This window comes from Fistularia commersonii, chromosome 1 (assembly GCF_037954325.1).
Source record: "Fistularia commersonii isolate RoL2024-O1a breed Wild chromosome 1, RoL_Fcom_v1.0, whole genome shotgun sequence".
NCBI lineage: Eukaryota > Metazoa > Chordata > Actinopteri > Syngnathiformes > Fistulariidae > Fistularia > Fistularia commersonii.
This window is the reverse complement of record NC_141284.1, coordinates 4,921,934-4,941,934: the sequence shown is the minus strand read 5'-3', so window position 1 is coordinate 4,941,934 and position 20,001 is coordinate 4,921,934. Positions and strand designations below refer to the sequence as shown.

The window sequence follows — 20,001 nt, the reverse complement described above, 5'->3', positions numbered from 1 at the left end:
ATTTTTGGAATTTTCTTGTCAGTGATCTTGACATTACAATGAAAACATTTTGGAAAAGTCAAGGTAAGGTTCTGCAGACATCAGGCTAAATCTAGCTTTTTTTTCTTTTCCAAATTTTTTTGATTCTCTGCAGGTGAAATCCGGCAATTTTTTGAATGGAAAAAACAACAAATAAGCAACCAATACCTTCAGGTTAAATTGAGGGTAATCATTTTTTCCCTTTATTTTTCTAGTTAATGGCTTGCAGACCAAAGATGGTTTTTGGCTAAATTTGAACCCTTCTTCCAGATACTCTGTGAATGCTGTAGAGGCTTTTGGTCATTTTTGTCAAATTCCAGACAAAAAAAAAAAAAAAAAAAGATTAATCCCCTGGAGGGCTGTGTGTGAATTCTAGCTAATTATCATGTATTAAAAAAATCTGGCATTAATCTAGTTAATGTTCATCAGTTTTTAGGTGTTTTTTTTCTGTGTGTGTGTCTGATTTTGAACAAAAATATCCACAAATGCTGATTTTTCTTGGAAACCGACAGCTGATTTCCTGTGATTTCGCAATTAAATAAGGGAGATGGTGGGGGGGGTTTGAGGCGCGGAGGATTCGGGGCTGGAAGGGCGGGTTGTGATTCCGCATGATATCGTCCTGTTATCGTTTAAGGAATCTGGGTCTGACTTTCCCACGTGAGAAAGTGGGGGGGTGTTGACGGGTCAAACACCCCCTGGGACGGGAAACATCCAAACATCTGAAGTATGCACGGGGGAAGAATGAGCCGGGGTGACGTTCACTGACCTCCGGGGCCCTCAACTCACCGTGGCCAACAGAGAAGCCCTGTTTCTCCACTTCATCCGCTCGCTGACGGACCCGCGTCTCCCCCTTCTCCACCCCCAGACCCGGTGTTCCCCGACACCTGCAAGGTGGACAGCCGCTTCCTGTCGCTCAACTACCTGGGCGGCTACGTGGAGCTGCAGGCGTCCAAGGGCTGCGTGCTGGCGGGGCCGGCGCGGAGTCGCGAAGTCCACCTCATCGAGCTGCAGGCGCCCAACTCCAGCAGGTGAGACGCTCCGGTTCTGGTCGTCCCGCTCCGATCCAGATTTCCAGACACACACACACACACACACACGCACACACCGCGGCCCCCCGAGCTGGAACGAATATTCCCCAGAACCGCCGGCTGCAATCTGGGGCCCACATGTCTGCTTTTTCTCCGCTCGGAACACATCCAGCGTTTTTTTAATTACTTGGCCAGACGCAGACGGCGTGATAAGAGCGCTCAGAAATAACCTCCCCCTCCCCGCCGCCGACCTCCCCTCCCCCTCCCCCTCTGTTTCTGTCGACAGCGCTTTCCAGGTGGACGTCATCGTGAACCTGCGGCCCCAGGAGGACGGCGCCCCCCTGCACCGCGACGTCGTGCTGCTGCTCAAGTGCGCCAAGTCCGTCAACTGGGTCATCAAGTCGCACGACGTGATCGGCAAACTGGACGTGGTGGTGAGAGCGCCGCCCCCCCGAGGTCACACGAGTCACCCGCGTGGATCTGAAAATCATTCATTTCGGCTCTAGTTCGGAGAACCTTGGAACTTCCTGTCAGAACCCCCCGAACGCCGGTTTATTGCTAATGGCGCCAAAACAAAAATGGAACCGACAACGTTCTCCACTTCCTGGTTACGTTCTGCTGACTCCGGTCTTGATAATGTGTCAACCTCCCCGCGGCGGGTGCCTCTCCCAGCCGCCGTAATGTGAGCGCGCTCCCTGGATTTCCCCTCCTCGTAATGCTGACACTCTCGCAGCCCCCCCCACCCCCCCAAGCCGGCCATGACTCAGCGTTTTTCACTGGGCGCGCTCTTGTTTGCACAGCTGGCCAGTTCCGGACGGGTTCTGCAAGCATCGGAGAACGTGCAGAGCAAAAAAAAAAAAAAAAACGTCCCCTCCCCTGCCGCTCGAACCAACGAAGCCGATGCCAGTTCTCTACGTTCTGAGGTTCTGGGCGGAACAACCAATTCGCTATTAAAGCAGAGGCGGCGTATTAGAACCCGCAACAAAAATAGATTAAAAAGAAATTTGCAGTGCCATTATTTTGAAATTCGCACTAAACCGGAAGTGAAAGGAGTAGGAAACCGAAAGTTCTTGTGACTAACGCTCACGTTTTTTTCCCCGCCCCCAGGCCTCTGACACCATCAGCGTGAGTTTGGGGACCGAGCGGCTGCTGCAGGTGTCTCGGTCGCCGCGGCAACGCCTGCCCTCAGGGCCACAGGCGCTGATCAAGTGGGCGGAGGACCACGGCTACGGCCCCGTCACCACGTACACCGGCACGCCAGTGGCCAACCACTTTAACATCCTGCTGACGGAACCAGGTCTTTACAATAATGGACTTTGGCCAGTGGGTGGCGTGACCCCCCCCACACACACACACACACAGAGCTGACCTTGTTGTGAACTTCCAGATGTGGTGGACCACGGAGAGAGTATGCTGCCGCCGGAGCTCGCCATCCTGCTGGACCCTCGTCCAACGCCGGGCCGAGGGGCCGCCTCGCGGCGCTCCGGCCTGCCCTTCCTCTTCCCGCCGTCCCTGTCCGAAGACGCCCCCCGTCTGCCGCTGCCCTCCCTCCTGGACGAGCGGCCCTGGGAGCAGGGGGGGCCCGAGGAGCTGCAAGGCGTCCCCAGCGTGGGGCTCAGCGTGCACTGCGAAGACACCAGGATGGTGGTCAGCATCAGTAAGGAGAGCCTGCAGGTGAGCATAGGGAACCCAATGCTTGTTTATAGCTACAGGTAATAACATAGGCATTATACATGCATCAGCATTTATAGCTAATATTGTAATTTAATCAACAGTGACTGAATAATGTCAATTTAAAGTGCATTAGCATTAAAAATAATATGAACCTTAATATATTTTTTTTTATTATTGATTATTCAGAATGAAACTTCACTGTAAATAAATCATTTTTATTTTTATTTTTGTGATCCAGTTAACCCTCTTATTATGTTATGGGTCAATTTGACCCATTGAATCAATGGGTGAAATGGGTCAAATTGACCCTGAACATAATAAGAGGGTTAATATAATTATCGGACGAACAGAAGTTTTATTTTATTTTTTTTACATATTTAAAAACAATATTACTTAATTGCGGCCTTTTCAAATTACATTAGCTCTCCTGTTTTCATCATAATATTAAAAGTGTTATACATCTTTGACACTATTTAAGACACTATTATTGATTATTAAGAATGAAACTTCACTGTAAATTCATCATTTCTATTTTTATTTTTGTGATCCAGTTAATATAATTATTGCACAAACAAAAGTTTTATCTTATTTTTTTACATATTTAAAAACAATATTAATTAATTGCGCTCTTTTTAAATTACATTAGCTCTCGTGTTTTCATCATAATATTAAAAGTATTATACATCTTTGACACTATTTAAGAGCAATATGATTTTTAAATTATTTGAATGAATAATTGAAGGACTTGCACTTCAATATAATGCAACTATACATGATATATATATTCAAGTATATATATGTATGATTTGTAAATAATTGTTAAAGAAGTTAGAGGTAGATATAATGCTAAAAATGACTTTCCTAGGGCTCATTTTGCCTCTTCTGCAAAATTTTGTTGATTATTATATTTTATTATTAATCATGACTAATTTATTACATGGTAATAAGCCAATGTTGCATTGAGGATGTTCCAAAAGTGGGGTGAAAGCATAGGGGAGAGATGAGGAGGTGATGAGGAGGCGCTGGGCCCGCTGGCCGTGCTCGCCGGGATGGAAACTGGCGAGGAACGTAATGAGCTGGAAGGTTCCGAGTTTGTTCCCTGGAACCCGGGCCCTTTTTCTCTCCTTCCGTCGGTTCCAGATGTTTGTTTGCGTCTCCGCAGGCTAACGGCTTCGCGCACGCCAACCTCACGCTCCAGGACCCGGCGTGTAAGGCAGCCGTCAACTCCACCCACTACACCCTGGAGACCCCGCCCGACGGCTGCCAGACCACCATCTACTCTCTGCTGGGCACCTCCACCGCCCTGCACATCAACTCCGTGAGTAGGCCTTCAAAATAAAACCAGCAGCGTGTGTATGTTTGTGTGTCACGCCAAGTGGTTCCTGGCGGCGGAATTGTCTGGTCGAAAGAGTATTTAAAAGATAAAATGTAAAAAAAAAAAAAAAAAAAAAAAAAGGTTGGGGACTCCGTTTCCATGACAACCGCGAGGATAGGACTGTCACACCGCCGCCCAGACACCACGGCGACTTCCGTGCCTCGTGACTCCCATGGACTGACCTAGAAGATATCATGTGATCGTCTGGGCCGAACCGTAAACGTGGTGTGTGTGTGTGTGTGTGTGTGTCTCTGTACGTGCACGGGCACACTGCTGCTCTGCAGACACCACTTGAGATCAAGCGCGGCGGGCGAATGAATCCCGGTGTTGGGGCTGGGGGGGGCAGCGGCGTTGTACCACGGCCAAGTGCCTGTCAGCCGTCGCCTTGGCAACCACCAAAACAGAGGCCCGAGGCGACCGTTTCCAAAAACAGCCTAGTTTTCCTCTGAAAAAAAAAAAAAAAAAAAAAAAAAATCCAGAAACACGTGCGGGAGCCGCAGTCCCCGGGTTCTCTTTTTATTTTAATGAAAAAAAAAAAAAAAATCTAATTTTTCGATATTCTTGGATTTGTTTATTTTGATTTTTTAAGTTGTCCTCAGGTCGGGGGGGGGGGGGGGGGCAGGCTGGTGGGAGGTGGGGGGGGGGGGCATGTCCGACATCCTCCACTCTGTCTTCATGATTGTGGAATGCATTCAGCATGTTTGTTCCTGCAAACAAGGATACAGCCGCCCCCCTCCCCTTCCTCCTCCTCCTCCTCCTCCCACCCCTTCACCTCCCCTGGCCTCCAGATATTGGGAGTGGGGGGGGGGGGGATTTTTTTTTTTTTTTCTTTTCCCAAACAACACTGTTTCTGTCAGGGTGAAAAAATAAAACCCGGGCACGGGTCCAAGGTCCTCCTTTGTGCTAGCGCTCGGGGGCGGGGCCGACCTTCGACCTTCGCGGCGAGGGGATTACCCTTCACCCCCCTCACCCCCCATCCCAAAGCCCCCGCAAGTCAGGGGTCGTGGGTTTGCCCGGTTCGTTTCACTCTGTCACGGGGCGATGGACAGAACCGCGGCTAACAACGTCTAGTCTGTCCAATCCGAAGTGGATTGACACGGACACTCTAGATCATCAGCTCGTTTTCTTTAGTCTGGATTATAATCTCTGTTGCTTTAGTCTGGATTATGATCTTCATTGCTTTAGCGGGATTATCATCTCTGTTGCTTTAGCCTAGATTATCATTTTTGTTGCTTCAGTCTGGATTATCCTGTTTTTTTTCCTGATTGTCCTCTTGGCTGTTTTTGTCCGGATCATCATTTCTGTCTCTTTAGTCTAGATCTTTATCATTGTTTTTTAAAACTTGATTAGCATCTCTGTTGCTTTAGTCTGAATTCATTCATTTCTTTTTTTTTTTATACCTGGATTATCAACTTCAGTCTGGTTTAAAATCTCTGTTTTTTCGGCCTGGATTATCATCTGTGCTTCTTTGGCCTGGATTAAAGGGGCTCCCCCATGGGTTTCAGGTTCTGATAAGCCACGCTGAGAACAAGGACGGGAGCGGCGGGCCCCTGGACTACGAAGATCCAGAATCTGGAGAGGTGCTGTTTCCACGGGAGGCGGCAGGCTTGGACAGAACAGCACCCCAGCATCCCGAACACCAGTCCGTCGTGGTGGTGAGAGTTTACAGATTATCCTCTGATGGATGTCTGGGATTAGCAAGCTCTGCGTCGTCAGCAAGAACCCAATGGCATGATCCCTGATTTTAGCCGTCGCCATCTGTTTTGTTAATTTGTCATTGTATAGGAACCAAAAAGTTCTCTAATCCCATCTAGCCAAGTGCAAATATTCTGCGGTGTTTGGTTCAGCTGTGAATATTTGCCCAAATGTAACAAAATATCAAGCGCTAGCATTAGCATGTTGATGAAAAAAACAAAAAAAAACAAAACAAAACAACACAATCCTGGCAGGATAGCATGCTGCCAAAGCAAGTCATACATCTAGACTGGTTAACAGAGTTTATCTTCCAATCGGTAAATCACACAGAACAGGACGAAACCCCTTTCTCCAAAGTCCCGGAGCCAGCGAAGAGTCATTTGTCCTACCTTCTCACCTTCTTTCCGTGATGTCCCTTTCGTGAACTTAAGTTTTTTCCGTCTCGCTGTTCCTCCTTCGTGTTCCCTTTTTCTGACATATTTTCCTCTGTCTCATCTGTTCCCCCTCTACAAGTCATTGTTCTGGTTCTGTTCTCTGGATCGCACCTCCTCTGCCTGTTATCTGGACCCTTGGTTCCCACTGTTGATTCTTTTTTCTTTTTTTTTTTCTTGCCAGTTTAACTGCACTTACCGGCAAGCTCCCAAGGAGAAGCAGGACATCCTCCCAAGGATTGTCCCAGGACCCTCCAGGCAGCCCATCAGCAATGCCACGTTTAGCATCGAGCTCTACAGCACCATGCCCCCGGCCAGGCCCTCACACCAGGCCTTTTACACCGTCATGCAAAATCAGCAAGTCTTTGTTGAGGTATGCTAAGTCTTTTATGGAGGTACGCTAGGTCTTTGTAAAGGATGCTAGGCCTTGTAGAGGGAATGCCGGGCCTTTGTATATGTACGCTAGGTCTCTGGAAGGGATGTTAAGTCTTTTGTAGAGGTACGCTAGGTCCTTGTAGAGGATGCTAGGCCTTTGTAGAGGATGCTAGGTCTTGCTAGGTCTTGCTAGGTCTCTGTCGTTCTTTGTCGATCTTTGGGATGTACACTGTTTTTTGGAGGTGTGGTAAGTCCTTGTGGAGGTCAATTACATCATTGGAGAGGTATGCTAAGGCTTTGTAAAGGTACACTCCATCGCTGCAGAAGATGCTAAGCATTTAGAGGATGCAAGGTCTTGCAGTGGGAATGGTAGACCTTTGTATATATATGTGACGACTTCGGAAAGTATGCTTAGTCTTTGGGGAGGTAAGCAAAATCTTTTTGGTAGCATGGCATGCTCTGTCATTATAGAGTATGCTCGGTTCAGATGGGTATATGCTTGTTCTCAGTGGTGGTATGCTAATCCTGCTAGGTCTTGGTGGAGGTATGCTAGGGCTTTCTAGTGGATTGCGAGGTCATTGTGAGGTATGCTACATCTTTGTAGGGGATGCAAGGTCTTTTTCCCTGGAGCTCTCATCCGTCCAGTCAGGGTCTCAGTCACAGCTGGAGAACTTGCTGTTTGTTCCCCGTCTGGGACTCGGGCTCCTCCCGCTTTGATCCCGCGATGAGGCCACCACGAGGTCGACCTGCGGCTCGTCTGATTGGCTCAAAAAAAAAAAAAAAGCCCCTCACCCTCAGCGCCATCATTCACCCCTCCACTGTGTCCGGCCTCAAAATATTTGTTTAGCGGCGTTAATTATGGAGGTCATGTCAGAGATGGCAAACTACGGGTTCCTTTGAAGAGATGATTTATGGCGCTATCGTCTGGAGGTGGCGCTCCGGACGGCTGAGGGACGCAACAAAGAGCCGTCTGTGTGGGAGAACCTCCAGAACTCACACTGGGCTGAGAACTGACCCGAGAACCTCCCCTTCCTGCACCTAGCTTCCCACCACCGAAGCGTCTCAGACATCAAACCCCTCCTATACGCTGCACAGTAAACACAATAAACAACCATATAAAAAAAAAGTCTCTAGAACATTTTTAGAACGTTAAATATTCAAGGACCAAGAATCTTCAAACGTTTCTGGGTTCTGGCAGAAGCGTCTCTGATGAGGAAAACATCGACCGACACTCGCCGGGCGGAAAAAGTAGAAGTAATAACTCACCAATTGTCCCGACGTGCTGGATGGAAAGATGTTCCTGCCATCAGAGCTGGACGGGTTCTGCACGTTCCTGGAAAACCGGTGATGTCATATCAAGGATGGTTGTTTTTTTTTTTTTTTTTTTTCAATTATCTAGAGCTTTTCAACCCCGACAGTATTTTTGCTCAGGTGATCGTTTTACGCTCAAAATCATGAAATTAGCCAAACGTTCCACTCAGCGTTCCCAAGCAGGCATTAATATAAAACTGGAACAAACGTGACTGAGCGTAGCTTCGGATTCTCTGGTCAGATTCTATTGGTTCTTTTGGTTCTGGTTCTGAAAGAGACCTGGATGTACCTGGAATAGGCCCTGAAACCCTGAGAACCTTGTCGATGTGATTTAGACTGATTGGTTGTTTGGTTGCCGAGGAAATAAAACGGCGCCTGGTCCTCAGGCTTTAGAATGAGACCAAATGTATGAAACCTGATGACCGAGCGGAGATCAGAGATCGCCGAAGGTGGCCCAGAACATGGTTCTTAGTCCAAGACCGGGAAAAAAAAATCCCTGCAATGGAGTCACAAAGAATCTGCATAACTGTATCCATGGCAACAGGAGCAAACATAGTGGAAACATAGGCGTCAAAGTGTTTTATTGATTTCAGCCATGGAGAGTAGAGGTGTTCCATGTTCTCCCCATGCCTGCCTGGGTTCATTCCAGGTTCTCCTTCTTCCTCCGGCTGTCCAAAAACAATCAGTTCAAGTCCATTAGAACCTCAGTCTGCCGTTCTCAAAGAACACGGTCTCCTCACATCCAGGTGACATCGGCGGTGACCGACCCGGAGCTGGGCTTCACCATCATGTCCTGCGTCGTCTCGCCCGACTCCAACCCCAAAGTGCCGTCGGACTACAACCTTATCCGGACCGTCTGCCCCGCCGACGACTCCGTCAGCTTCCGGCAGCAGGGCGGCGCCGCCGCCGAAAGGAGCACCTTCAGCTTCACCTTCAACTCCAAGTTCAACATCTCCCTCCTCTTCTTGCACTGTGAGATGTCACTGTGCAGCAGGGGCTCGCCGGGAACCTCCCGATTACCGCCGGTACGAAACCCAACCGTCTCTGGAGGCCATGTTTAGGTCGGTGTTCGGCGACGCCAACGTTCTCCGCTCTCCTCGCAGTGCCTGTCGCCCGGCGAGAAGTGCGACTCTCTGGCCTTCAGCGACATCCTGGTCATGATGATGAGCAGCAGGACGGCCACCAAGCCACTTGTGTTGGTGGGGGAGAGACCTGGAGTAGAAGGTTAGCAACAGAACGCACACACACACACACACACACACGCACACACACACACGCACAGGGGTTAGCATGCTTCGCCAGAAGGAGGCCCGAATATTCAAAAACAAAAAAAATGGTACCCCAAGGGTACTCACTCGGTGGACCAAAACGGTGCGAAATCAGAGTTGAAAACTTCAGTTTCTCCGAGGAGGGCGCGGTTCTAGTTTTAGAATGTCTTTGGAAAGTTTTACATTCTTAACCCTGGTGCGATCTTAACATTGTGTTTACTCCCCTTGTCCTACGGGTCAAAAATGACCCGTAAGACAATCTTTGTACCCTAGTGGTGTACAGCCCACATGGAAACATAAACAAAAAAGAAGTATCCCTTTTTCTAATTATGGGGTCTCTTTAGGAAAAGTCATAAAATTTCAAGTTGGAAAAGAATAGGTTAAGGTGTTTTTTTCTACAGCTAAACATGGTAGTGGGTCACTTTTGACCCGCAAGACAACACAAGGGTTGAAGCCAGTTGTTCGAAATTACAGGCGCTTATTGTCACATGCACAGTGTAGAAACGTCTTTCCCTGTACAGTGAAATTCCTACTTTGCTGGCCACAGCGCATTTGGCTCTCTAAACGTTATAAATATGATAATAGATGTGAAGAATGAGTGTCATCTGTTTGTCTGATGGCAGTCGGGTAGAACGAGTCCTTAAATTGTGTCGTTCTACATTGAGGGACCGGGTGAGGTCCTCGCTTATGTGGACACCCAGGTATTTGAAGCTGCTCAACCTCAAAAACCTCGGAGGACCTGATGAGGCGTCCTCTCCGTCCCCATGTCCACTATCATCTCCTTGGTTTTGTCCGTGTTGAGGGTGAGGTTGTTGTCCTCTCACCTCCGTGCTGTAGGCCATTTCATCTCCGTCATTGACACTCTGGTGTCGTCTGGGAACTTCAGGATGACACAGTTATCAACTTTGAAAACAGAACTATGGGTAGAACAGTGAAAGGTGCTAGGTTACGATCCAGGGCCGGTCTGGGTTCTTCTGCCTGGGTTCTCCCCGGGTTCCTCCATCAGCACGTTTATCCAAGAATGAATGAGAGGGTGAATGGCTGGATGTCTCCAAATGTAGGAGTCCGATTTAAGCCCCGCCTCCCGGCCAAACGACAGCCGGGATTGGCTGACAGTGAAAGCGGATCCTTCTGGTCTTCTGGTCGAGAAGAAAAACCACATATTCGGTGTCTGCTGTAAATGGCATTGGGATGAGACCGATCCATTTCATGGGGGCGCAGTAGGACCACTACTTTGCGGATATTATATATTTATACTGCATACCGAGTATCATAATAAATCTATAATGTACTTTAAAATACAGATCAAAATACCTTCAAAAGAATGCATCCAAAATGCTTGAAAAAATAATATGAAAATATCTCCCCTTCCACCCCAGGGGACACAGTATGGTTTGACCCTGTTCTGTCCTGCATCTCAGTTGAACCTCCCTGAAGATCACTTTATTTTATAGATAGAAATTTTAGAGTTTAAACACATAAGTGATTTCTGCTCCAGGTGAGCATAACAAATTAATATGAGCATGCGCACGTGTGTGTGTGTGTGTGTGTGTGTGTGTGTGTGTGTGTGTGCGTGTGTGTGGCGCCGAGATGAAGGCGTAGCAGATAGAAATGCGTCCCGAGGAAAACCCGAGTCTTGTACTGGCAGGTCGGACCCAAACCGCAGAACACTCAACATCCCTTTCCCTGCATCTGGTCATCATTAGCTGTGTGTGTGTGTCTGTGTGTGTGCACGCGTGTGTGTTCAGCTGTGTATTAACATGAACTAACCAAACACGTGTGTGTGTGTGTGTGTGTGTGTGTGTTCATGCCGTCATGTGTGTATGTGCACATTAGCATGTGGTTTAGCGTAGCAGAGGGGTTTTGCGGAAAGAGCGGAGTCACAGCCCCCCCGACTTCCCTCTGGGCCCCAGTTGTTTTTCGCTTTGCACACTCGCCGCGGCCTCCTCCGGGTGGCGGGCGGGCCTTATTGGTTGACCGGCTGCTTTACGGCTCGCCGGCGGTGCGTCTCAACCCCTCTGACTGCAGCTGCGAGGGAGTGACATCACAAGCGGGAACTTTCGCCGCAACACTTGCAAGGCCTTAGTCATCCAACGCTCCGCCGGTGTGAGTTGGGCGAATCCCACCATCCCATAACTCAGGGCCAAGCAGGGCCCACACACTGGAGTGTGTGGGGCGTCCACATTTTTTTGGACAAATTTCTTATTTATTTATATATACTCAATTTGTTTCAATTCATTTATTTGCAACCATGTAATTACACATATTACAATTAATTCATTTAAAATGTATTTGAGGGCTGTATCAGAGTTGCCATGTTGGGTTTCTTTAACTATTCATGGCAACATCAGAAAACTTATAATAATAATAATAATAATAATAATGTGTAATATGATCATGATATAATAATAATAATAATAATATCATTATCAAATTACACATCATCATTATTATTATTACATGTATTACATATATGCTTATTATTATTATTATTATTATTATCATTATTATTTTAGCACATATAATCATCAGCAGATTAATATTATTATTGCAATGTATTACATTTTACACATTTTTACTGCGTCCTGATTTTTTATAGAGCAAACTCTTTATTAGTGAAATATTAAATGAGAATATGACGGTAATTCAATAATAATAATAACTATTTTTATGACATATATTATTATTGCATCATTATTATTATCATTGTTAGTAATATTACACAGATTTTTGCCATTATATTATTCTGATTACTATTATTACTATTGTTTATATTATTATTTTCATTGCGTATGTATTACATATAATAGTGAATCATTTTTCACTACATCCTGACTTTTTGTTGCGCAAACTCATAATTAGTGAAATAGCAAACAAAGAAATTATTTCATTCTGTGAGTCCAATTTATTGTTGATGCAAAATTAAAATACTTTCAAAATTAGTATTTCATATCAATGCATTTTTTAGTGTAGAAACTGTTTTTTTTCTTACTGTAAAAAAAAAAAAAAACAGATCCTGGGTTCAAAAGTATTGTGTATCAGTGGAAGTTGCCAAAATTTTACAGGAAAGAGCCGAGGAGTAAGCGGGCGGCTTTATTACATTGTAATTACACAGTCCTAGCATTATGGACTTCACCGCCAGGCGTGGGGGGGGGAGGCGGGGAAGCGGTGCCAGCAGTTGATGTCGCCGCTGCAGGCTCGAACCCTGCCGAGCGGCGGCATCGCTTTCCACGGAACAGATTATGTAAACAACCCCGGCATGAACACGTAAAAAAGAAGAAAAAAAAAAAAAAGAAAAAAGAAAAAGGCATCTGATGCAGAGGATGAGGAGGAGAAATAACACAAGCAGCCTTTTCAGGGCCCCGGCTCTGGACGGCGGCCCGAGGGGGGGGGGGGGGGGGTGGAAAAACAAGAACCGCCGCAGAACCCGGCTGTCAGAAGGAGAACGTCTCAGCAGAGCAGCTGAAAGTATATATACCCATAAAATATCTTCTGCGGGTCAGTACTTTTGTTGCGTTCCAGGTTGTGATGTAGTGTTGGGCTGGGTTCCCTCTCTGTGTTCTCCTGCCCGGGTTCTCGCCATGTTCTCCTGCCCGAGCTTTCTCCAGCATCTCCAACCGCTGTTTGGAGTTTCCAGGTTCTCATGTTCTATCCACGTCCATTCCATGTTCTCCTCCCTGGGTTCTCTCCAGGTTCTCCAACCTGGGTTCCTCCTGTTTTGAACCTCCATGTTCTCCTTCTTACGTTCTACTTATGGGGTATCTCCATGTTCTGGCTCTTGCCATGTTCTCCTTCAAGGGTTCTCACCAGGTTCTCCAACCCGGGTTCCTCTCCTTGGACATTTTATGTTTACCCTACCGATGTTTTCACCAGCTTCCTCTCCCTAGGCTCTCTCCAGCTTCTCCTTTCTGGATTCTCTCCAGAATCTCCAACACCGGGTTCCCCTGTTTGGAGTCTCCAGGTTCTCCAACCTGGGTTCCTGTTTTGAACCTCCATGCTCTCCTGCTTATGTTCTCCCCATGGGGTATCTCCATGTTCTGGTTCTTGCCATGTTCTCCTCCCTGGGTTCTCTCCAGGTTCTCCAACCTGGGTTCCTCCTGTTTTGAACCTCCATGTTCTCCTGCTTATGTTCTCCCCATGGGGTATCTCCATGTTCTGGTTCTTGCCATGTTCTCCTTCCAGGGTTCTCTCCAGGTTCTCCAACCCCTCCCTCCCTTCGCCCCCCAATGTCCAAAAAAACGTCAGCAAGTTCACTGCAGGCTTTGCAGAGCCCATAAGTGTGAATGTCAGGGTTAAGCCCCGCCTCTCGGTCCAGCGCCAGCTGTGATTGGCTGCAACCGCCCCCCCTTCTCCACCCCCCGAAATTCCTCACGGTTCCCGTCGTGCCATCAGCCGGCGTGCACTGACACCAACGCGTCTTGGGAGGCGCTGGTTCTCCTCCCGGCAGGCGTTCCTCCTCCGGGCCGGTGTTATTGCTGGCCCCCGGTCAGGCCTCCCGCTTATCTCGGACCCCCCGCCGCCACCATAATAAAGACTGTTGTTTTTTTGGCGAGCTCGGGATTCATGTTCCCCTGGACCCCCCCCCCCCCTCCCCCCTCCGCCCCTCCGGGCTAACATGCTTTGACCTGCTGTTGGCTCCTCAAACCCGGACCCCCTCCCGCCCTTCACCTCCCTCTCCCAGGTTCCCGCGGCCCCTGAGGGGCGGCGTCGGGGTCGAAACAGAAAAACAAAAGCGTCGCTAGCTCGATCGCTACGCCGACAAATGATGGCGGGCGGGATAGAAAGCGCCGACCTCGTATCCGTACCCCAGAGTTTGGTACAGTCGGCACATAAGTGTGCCGTCCGCATTCTTGCCGCGGGAGGTCACATGGTGCAGATAACGGCGGGCGTCATAAAGGACGCCCTCTGGACATCATCTCCTCTGAAATTAAAGCGTTCGCTGATGACCTGTCATCGTCCGTTCGGCGGGGGGGGGGGAGAGTAGACCCCCGCGCCGCTAAGAATAGCCTCCATTGTGCCCTGGGTTCAGGGGGGGGGGGGGGGGGGGGGGGGGGGGGGCACACAGGCCGTCTTTGTTTCGTTGGCGGTGGCATCATTAGGGCTAATTTCGCCTTTTTTTTGTTCTTTTCAAAAGCCGCCCAGATGGTTCGAAGCGAGCAGCGCTGCCGGTGTGTCAGTCGGTTCATCCTCGGGGGGGTGCAGGTGTGTGTGTGTGTGTGTGTGTAGGAGTCGACTACTGCCGGACTTTCAGCATCTTCTAAACCCCCCACCCCCTTTTTTACTTTTTTTACGCAGAAACCCCAGAACCCAGGGTGCCGCCCAGCCCTCCAGACTCCACTAACAACTGTAAGTACTTTGGATTTTATTCTTTTTAAAGTCAAAGTTTGCCCTCTGTTATTAAAACTTTATTACAACCCCTAATGTACACTGACGTCATGAAATGTTATGACCAGTGATGACGCTCCAAACTCACACACACTCACAAATGCACAGCTAGCTCTCATTAGCTAGCATGGACCCCTGATATAATCCCAAATAATCCCAATATAATCCCCATCCAGCCAAGACTTCTTTTGTTGTTTAACAAAAGCAAAATGGTACGACCCATCAGTTAGTTCGTACCAGTTAGTACGACCCCCTTTTAGTTCTGCTGTACCTGCTTGTGCTTCACCAGATTAGCAGCGGTGACGCTGCGTTTAATTCAAGATCAATTTAATCCAGAAACATTTTGCTTCTGTTTATATCGATTGATTGATTGGTCGGCGATCCCCGAGGAACCAAGTCAATAGAAAAAAACTCAGTCGACACGCTCGCTGTTTTCGCCCTCTCTTGAGCGCAATTTCGATCTGGTTTGAATCCAGAGCGTCCCGCCCCCGCCCACAGAGGCCCTCTTTGTTGTTCTGTTTGTTTTTTTGAAACCCGCCGATCAAAAGAAAAAATAAACCGCTCCAGATTAAAACCCGGAACCCAAGAAAAAAAAAGCTGCCGTGTCCGTCTGGCTGCCATGTTGGTGAAAAATCTGACAGGATTAAAAGCAGGGTCTCGTTCGCACGTGAAACACGGGTTTCGCGACATTTTTGAACCTCTGCGGTTCTGGAACCCGTGTTTAATGTTTGAAAGCCTCAGAACCACCTTTTTTTTTTTCCCCACCTGGGATTAGAAGCCCATAAATCCAACCTGCAGCTGGAGTAATCCCCCGGATTGCAGGGGCACGGCCTTGACAGCCCGCGAGATCCAGAAGGTTCCCAGCGGGGGGAACTCGCGTCCGGCGGTTCTGTTAGCATCATCACACACGCGCGCTGACGTCCTCGTGTGTGTTTGCGTGTGTGTGTGTTTACTCTCCGGAGGGTTCTCCGGGTTTTGAAGAGCCGACAAAACGTCGGACATCCGCCGTGCAGATGTCCGAATGCTCAGATTCCCCTTCTTTGAACGCAGCGTCAACCCAAACCCTTTCTTTCATCACCATCGTTCCGCCTCGGACGTACGGGTGTCGCCGCGCCGCCGAGCGGGGCAGTCACATGACCTCGGACCCGACTCTGAGATGAACCGTGTCTGATTTCGGTTAAAATCCAGATCAGGTGGATCGGGGAACCGCACTCGACCCCCTTGCCGCTCCAATTTTCAAGGAAACAGAACAAACGGAACTCCAAAAAAAACTGGGAAAATTCTTCTTTATTTTATTGTGATAACAATGTTATAACAATTGTAATAAGGTCTTGGCGCATCTCTGAAATCTTTTTTCTCCTGTAATCCGTTTAAAACCGGCCTCTCTGAGCCCCCATAAGGCCGACCTTAAGTTGTCCCGCTTGTGTTTTCCAGCCGCCATGTACGTGCTGGACACGCCGACGGTGGTCGGCATCGCCTTCGCCGCCTTCGTGATCGGCGCCCTGCTGACCGGAGCGCTGTGGTTCATCTACTCGCACACAGGTGGGTCCTTCACCTGCGATCTCCGCCCCCCCCACCCTTAATGAAAAAGATAAGGTCGAAAGGAATGCGCGGCTTTGCCAAACATCCTGCCGCTGACAGGCCAGTTCACAATAACATATTGACTCCTCCACTGTAAATATATCCTGTTAGTCAGCAGCCCGAGCTCCTCTCCTTCCTGCCTCGCCGGGCTCCAAGGGGCCGCCGCGCTGCTGGGGGCGGACACTCCCAGTACAATGGCAGGGGGGGGGGGGCACTGGAAATTCCCCTCGCCCGGGTTGAGCGGGCGCCCACAGGAAAGGACAGCACAATCTCAACGTTAGCTGCCAAGACCTCCCCCCCCCCCCAAACCCGGAGAGGAAGTGCTCCCAGCAGCCGCGGCCAGTTCACCTTTACACAGAGCGGGTCCGGTTCCGCCCGCGGGGGCGGGGGTTCTCACAAAGCACAATGCGATAGTTTACAGATCGAGCTCGGGAGCCCCGACGGATTGGACGCAAGAACCCTGATGTAGCAACAACCCCCCCTCCCCCTCCTCCGTGCGCCGCTAGCCCGCTCCCCCTGTTCCTAAAGTCATCATCCATCACCTTCAGATTTTCTCCCGGCAGCAAAGATCAGCTGTCAGGTTCTTATCTTTATCACAACACTGGCACTGGCGGCATTTCAGCGCCGCCGGAGGACTTTCCCGAAGCGACGTGAGGACTCACCCCCCCCCCCCCCCCTCCCTCCCCTCAACACACACACACACACCAGCTCTCCTCTGATAGCAGACGTGCACATCTGAAGAGAAAAAAAGCAGGAGAAAGCAGGTGTTAGCTCTATAGTTGTGAAGCAGTCGTTAGCCATGTGTGTTTGTGTGTGTGTGTGTGTGTGTGTGTGTGTGTGTGTGTGTGTGTAAGGGTCGTCAGGTCCTGGCTCAAAAATGACCCTACAAGGCAGCGCTGACAACGCCAAGCCTTGAATCCTCCAGTAAAGGCCCAGATGTATTTTAAACCCACCACGGAGCAAGAACCCGCCCTGATGCTCCTCCGCAGAGGAGGACGCTTCCACCGTTCTGCTGCTCCCTTCCATTCCAGATTTCGTTCTCCCCGCGTCCTTACAAGGAGACTTCCGAGGAATCCACGTTGCGCTCAGGGTTGCGACATCCCTGCGGCGTCTTTTTGACAAAACGAAAAAAATCAAAACCGGCAAAATGGCTTCGGGCCCCAAATGTGCCCCACTGAGTTAAACGGGGCTCCTAGAATTTCACAATAAAAGCCTCCTTTCCTGAACCCTAACTTGAATATTTAAATTGTAAAATAAATAAAAAATATACATATAATTTTTTTTAACTAGTATTAATAATAAGGAGATGATTAGGTCATTATTAATATGTTGATATTCATTTCATTATCAATAATTTCTCAAGGCTCCTTTATTTTCTTAAAGGTAATTATTGTAATAATACTATTTTCGTTCAAAATTGACAGAAAATTTTTGCGTTATTTCCTTAAAATTCCTGGAGCTATTTTGTTCAAAACCCGCAAAAATGTCCCTAAAAATGGCAGACAAAATTTCCCGATTATTGATAAAGTCATTTCTCACATGATGTGGAAAAGCTTTTGCCCTTAAAACTCAAAAAATATCTTAAAGTGTTGCAAAAAAGTTGCAAGATTTTTTTATCCTTAATTGCAAGATTTTTTTTCACCTAAAATAAAAAAAAATTAAAAAAATAAAAAAAAAAATACACAAAAAACTAATGCAAAAAATGAAACTAATCTAATTACCATGACAATGTTTCTGGAGGCAGTAGCCCTGGTAGCCTGCTAATTCCACCCTGCTGTCTATTTTTTTTTTCTTTTTTAATCCATGCTTTTATTTTGACGGTCACCCTCTGGTTTCTCCCCTCGACGTTCAAGGCGACGCCGCCGCCAGCCGGACGCCGCCCGTCCAGAAACCCCAGCCGGTGTCGGAGAACAGCAGCGCCGCCCACAGCATCGGCAGCACGCAGAGCACGCCCTGCTCCAGCAGCAGCACGGCGTAGCGCCCGCAGAAACGGGAACCTTTCCGAGAAAGCGCCGTGAGGGACGAGTTGTGTTTTATATTCCCAAGAAGAGAACCCTCGCCAGCTTTTTTTACTCCAACCGTTCGCCTTTAGAACCCCCAAACCAACTCCCAGGGCCGACGGCGCCCCCTAGCTGGAAGGCGTGGGGCATCGGCATGTGGGGTTTCCGTCTTGGGGGGTTCACGAAGCCACATGCAAGTGGAAAACCCGCCAGGGGGAAGCCATTTAGCACTTAAATACCGGCAAAACAAAAAAACCACTACTTACGCGTGGCGCCCCCGGTGGAACGCCGGGTTCTTAGAATGGAACGTCTTTGAATGTAAACAGAAGTGTTTGTTTTATTTTGTTTTTTTTTTGTTGTTTTTTTTTTTTTTTTTTTCAAAAAGCCAAATAATGTGAAAAAAAAATGTGAAAAAAACAACTTCCCGTCCGGGCAGACCCCTTTTCTAATTGAGTGGGGAACCGTGACGTTTTTAAAACAGATATCGCCAAACAAGAATCATCTATCGCCACATCGCCTTCAGCGTTTCTTCTTCCCAAAAAAAAAAAATGCACCAAAATATAAGTCCAAGAAGTGCAAGTTTTACACCGGTTTCCAGCAGGAGGCAGCACAGCTGGACGCTGTCGCAGATTTCCACGTTCATCTTCCCGTTCTCGCCCTGTGGAACCGTTTTTTTTTTTGTTTTGTTTTGTTTTTTCCCGGCCTTCCGAGCCTGGATTTTCCACTGCTGGCGCTCGAGGACTTATGCTAAGCTAAGCCTGTTAGCTTCCCCACCCTGCAAAATCCACAAGCGTTCCTCGGTTCCGCGTGTATATTCTGTAAATAATGTAAATACAAAGAGCTCGGTTGTTTTTTGTCGGACGACGTCTTCCAAATCCAAATCCTTGATTTCGCCGGCCGCCTCCAGGTAGCGACGGGGCCCCCTAGTGGTCGCCGCCGTCACTGCAGCCCTACAAACGGTCACTCTCTGCCAACCCAACGCCGATCCCTCCGTCTGTCCGTCTGATCGATCGATCTCGGAGTTTTATCAAATAAAAGCGCGTCCTTCTTCAAAGCTGCTCTTCTCCGTCGCCTCGGAGACGTCTATTTCTGATAAGATAAGCTGGTTACGCCCACTCGTCCCCCCCCCCCCCCACCGTCTCCGTAGAATGTCCGCCGCCGTGCCTTCCAGATCACCCTTCCTTTTTAGTATTCCAAACTTTTTTGTTTTCGTTTTGAAAAATCTCCATGTAAACATGTAAAGAGCTTTTTACAGAGTCTATATGAATATATCTATATATATATATATATTTGTCTATAAAAATTATATTTTGGAATATATTTACTCCAGAGAAATTTTTATGGTTTTGTGTTGTTAAAGTACTGTGAACTGTTGATATGCTCTCTCTCACACACACACACACACACACACACACACACACACACACACAGAAAAGTATTCAGAATTTTTAACCATATGTTTAATTTTTATTTTAGTTTTTTTTTTTCAATTCAAATATCACATAGTGCTGTTTTACTTACACACACACACATACATACACACACATGTTCATATATTTGAATATTTATAGGGTAGATATTCAAAGTAAATGTTTTCTGTTCTGTCTGGGTCACTTTTTCTTACCCGCTTTTTTTTCTTGCTGAATTTTGTCTCAAAAATTGTGACGCTCAGCAGCGTCCTTCAGACTTGCAGAGGAATCGTGAATTGGCATTATTACTATGTTATTACTGTGTTATTCCAGTCGAGTTACATCAAATCCATCCGTCACCGATCAATAAATAGTATAAATAACTGCCTTTTGATCAGCCATGATGATCACAGACTTTTGTACTGATCAAAAACCGTGTCTAAAGAATTCC

General features: G+C 47.9%; 1 protein-coding gene across 2 annotated transcripts in view; it reads left to right on the top strand.

Annotated features, from left to right (window-relative positions):
* tgfbr3 (transforming growth factor, beta receptor III) overlaps window positions 1-19,261 on the top strand; it is a 44,583-nt gene extending 25,322 nt beyond the window's left edge. Inside the window, exons 6-18 of one of the 2 annotated variants that reach the window (XM_086145157.1) lie at window positions 884-1,046; window positions 1,333-1,480; window positions 2,154-2,343; window positions 2,434-2,720; window positions 3,883-4,038; window positions 5,601-5,750; window positions 6,406-6,594; window positions 8,654-8,932; window positions 9,011-9,131; window positions 14,310-14,377; window positions 14,471-14,521; window positions 15,995-16,102; window positions 17,995-18,917. In XM_086145157.1, the coding sequence (XP_086001283.1) occupies window positions 884-1,046; window positions 1,333-1,480; window positions 2,154-2,343; window positions 2,434-2,720; window positions 3,883-4,038; window positions 5,601-5,750; window positions 6,406-6,594; window positions 8,654-8,932; window positions 9,011-9,131; window positions 14,310-14,377; window positions 14,471-14,521; window positions 15,995-16,054 (1,862 nt within the window). In that variant the 3' untranslated portion in view covers window positions 16,055-16,102; window positions 17,995-18,917. Of the gene's footprint in view, window positions 1-883; window positions 1,047-1,332; window positions 1,481-2,153; window positions 2,344-2,433; window positions 2,721-3,882; window positions 4,039-5,600; window positions 5,751-6,405; window positions 6,595-8,653; window positions 8,933-9,010; window positions 9,132-14,309; window positions 14,378-14,470; window positions 14,522-15,994; window positions 16,103-17,994 lie in introns of both variants that reach the window. The other variant, XM_086145149.1, reaches the window with a different exon arrangement.
* The last annotated feature ends 740 nt before the right edge of the window (window positions 19,262-20,001 follow it).